Source organism: Phytophthora infestans, genomic scaffold (assembly GCF_000142945.1).
Source record: "Phytophthora infestans T30-4 supercont1.2071 genomic scaffold, whole genome shotgun sequence".
Taxonomy (NCBI): domain Eukaryota; phylum Oomycota; class Peronosporomycetes; order Peronosporales; family Peronosporaceae; genus Phytophthora; species Phytophthora infestans.
This window is the reverse complement of record NW_003306593.1, coordinates 1-2,612: the sequence shown is the minus strand read 5'-3', so window position 1 is coordinate 2,612 and position 2,612 is coordinate 1. Positions and strand designations below refer to the sequence as shown.

Below are 2,612 nucleotides of genomic sequence, written 5' to 3'. Positions count from 1 at the left end.
GATGTTGTGGTCCGAAATTTATAGAAAAATTTTTAATTTTTTTTAATGACATTTTTATTTATTATTATTTTTTAATCAAAAAAAAATATTTATAAATTAATTTTTATATAAATATATAGCATATATAGTAAGTAAATATTTTAAAAATATTTATTTCTTTTATCACATTATGATTTTTCAAGAAATTTTCAATAATAATTTTGAAATTATTATTCCTGAATTTTTTTTAACAACTATTTTATTAATTTTATTATTATTTGGAGTTTTTTATAAAAAAAATCAAAATATGCAAAAAATTTTGATTATAAAAAATATTACTACTATAATAATATATTTATTATTAATTCTTTTAATATTAACATTAAATATAACAAATATTTCAAATAATATATTAAATGGTGTATTAATTATTAATAATTTTACACAATTTATTAAAGTAATTTTAATTTTATCAACAATTGTTTGTTTTTTAATACAACAAAAATATTTAATACAACAAAAAATAAATGCATATGAAATTAATATATTAATGTTAATATCATTATTAGGTTTAATGTTATTAGTATCGACAAATCATTTAATTACTTTGTATTTAGCAATAGAATTACAAAGTTTAAGTTTTTATATTTTAACATCTACACAAAAAAAATCATTATTATCTATTGAGGCTGGATTAAAATATTTTATTTTAGGATCAATTGCTTCAGGTTTTATATTATTTGGTTCTTCAATAATTTATGCTATTACAGGTTCCTTAAATTTTAATAATATTTTTTTAATATTATCAAATATAAATTTTTTAGAAAATATTAATATTTTAATAAGTTTATCTTATGGATTAATCTTTATTTTAGTTGGTATTTTATTTAAAGTAGGAGCTTCGCCTTTTCATTTTTGGTTACCTGATGTTTATGAAGGTGCTCCTAATAATATTTCTAGTTTTTTTGCTATTGTTCCGAAAATAGCTTTTATTGGTATTTTAATTCGTTTATTTTTTGAAATTTTTTTTAATATTTCATATTTTTTTGAAATTTTTTTTTATATTATTTCATTTTTATCTATGTTAATAGGTGCATTATCCGCATTACAGCAAAAAAAAATTAAAAGATTATTAGCTTATAGTTCTATCAGTCATGTAGGTTTTATTTTAATAGGATTTACTTCAAATATGTTAAATAATATTCCATTTATTTTATTATATGTTCTTATTTATATTATAACAAGTATTAATTTATGGACTTCATATTTATCTTTAAATATAAATCATAAACCAATTAAATATTTAACAGATTTATCAAATATACATACTATTAATAAATTAATTGCTATTATTATTATTATAAATATTTTTTCATTAGCAGGTATCCCACCATTAGCAGGTTTTTTTTCAAAATTATTTATCTTTTTTTCAGCTATTAAAAATAATTATTTTAGTTTAGTTTTCTTTGGTATTTTAATAAGTGTTTTAAGTTCTTTTTATTATCTAAAAATAATTAAAATTATTTATTTTGAAAAAATATTAAGAAAAATGTATATATCAAAAATAAATAAAATGCAAAGTATAGTGTTAATTATTAATACTCAATTTATTTTATTTTTATTTATTTACCCTAATATTATATTAGTAAATTTCATCAGCGTCGCGTAGAAAATGAAAGTTTAGCGAGAGAGTCGTTCAAAGGAAGGTGGACGCATTATGGCTCAATTTTGATCGCATTCACTGGACGTCGATTGTGATCAACACTGCGACCAAGAGCATTTTCATTTACGACCCTTTGGGAGATCCAGACTACATTGCGTACCTGAACAAAATCAAAACGCGCCTTTGCAAAGAGAGCAAGTTTGCCTCGTACAAATCCGTTGTTGTGGCATCTCCTACCCAGAACGACGGGAATAGCTGTGGTATTTACGTACTCAACTTTATGTGGAGGCTTCTTGACGACAAGATCAGCAATGTGCAGAAGGACCCTCAGCTGAATAGCTTTAGAGCTCGGATGTTGTCCGCACTACTAAGTCAATAAATGCACTCATTTCATGTCAGATATTGAAGTAGTATTTGAGTCCGATCTTATCCGTGTTGCCGTCGGTAAAACCTCAAGTACAAAAACCTGTTTTATAACCTGTTGTCAAACCTGCTAGAGATCCCTTGACATATTTGGGATATCGTACTGATATCGCTCTAAGTACATGTACAACAACCTGGTGTAAAACCTGTTTGAATACCTGGGATGATGTGGCGTGTCACGTTTACATGCACAAAACTGAGGGGTCTCCGACGTGTCCCAGACACTGTATGTGCACCACACAAGAATTGTAGACCTGCCATCCAATCATTATGATTACAGCAACCTCCGCACTTCAACAAATTGGGTTGTGCAAATCCTTTTATTCCACCGTCTCGTGAGTATGCAGAGCTCTAAACAAAACAAAGAAAGGCCATGATACGTAAATTACATATTTTTTTCAATGCGAAATACATTACGACCTGGTTTCAATCCTGCTTCAGAGGTTAAATACGCACATCTATGCACCAAAAACCTGGGCAGTAACATCGTGCAATCCCGAACTTTAGCATACCCACAACTCACAACACGACAATTTATTCACGCGAG

The 2,612-nt window shown here is 26.0% G+C and overlaps 1 protein-coding gene across 1 annotated transcript; it reads left to right on the top strand.

The window, feature by feature from the left end:
- Positions 1-529: 529 nt before the first annotated feature.
- PITG_23229 (NADH dehydrogenase subunit 2, putative) lies at positions 530-1,648 on the top strand (the record flags this gene model as incomplete). The annotated part of the gene is made up of 1 exon (XM_002909857.1): positions 530-1,648. The coding sequence occupies one exon, from the start codon at positions 530-532 to the stop codon at positions 1,646-1,648; it is 1,119 nt and encodes a 372-aa protein (XP_002909903.1).
- Positions 1,649-2,612: the final 964 nt, after the last annotated feature.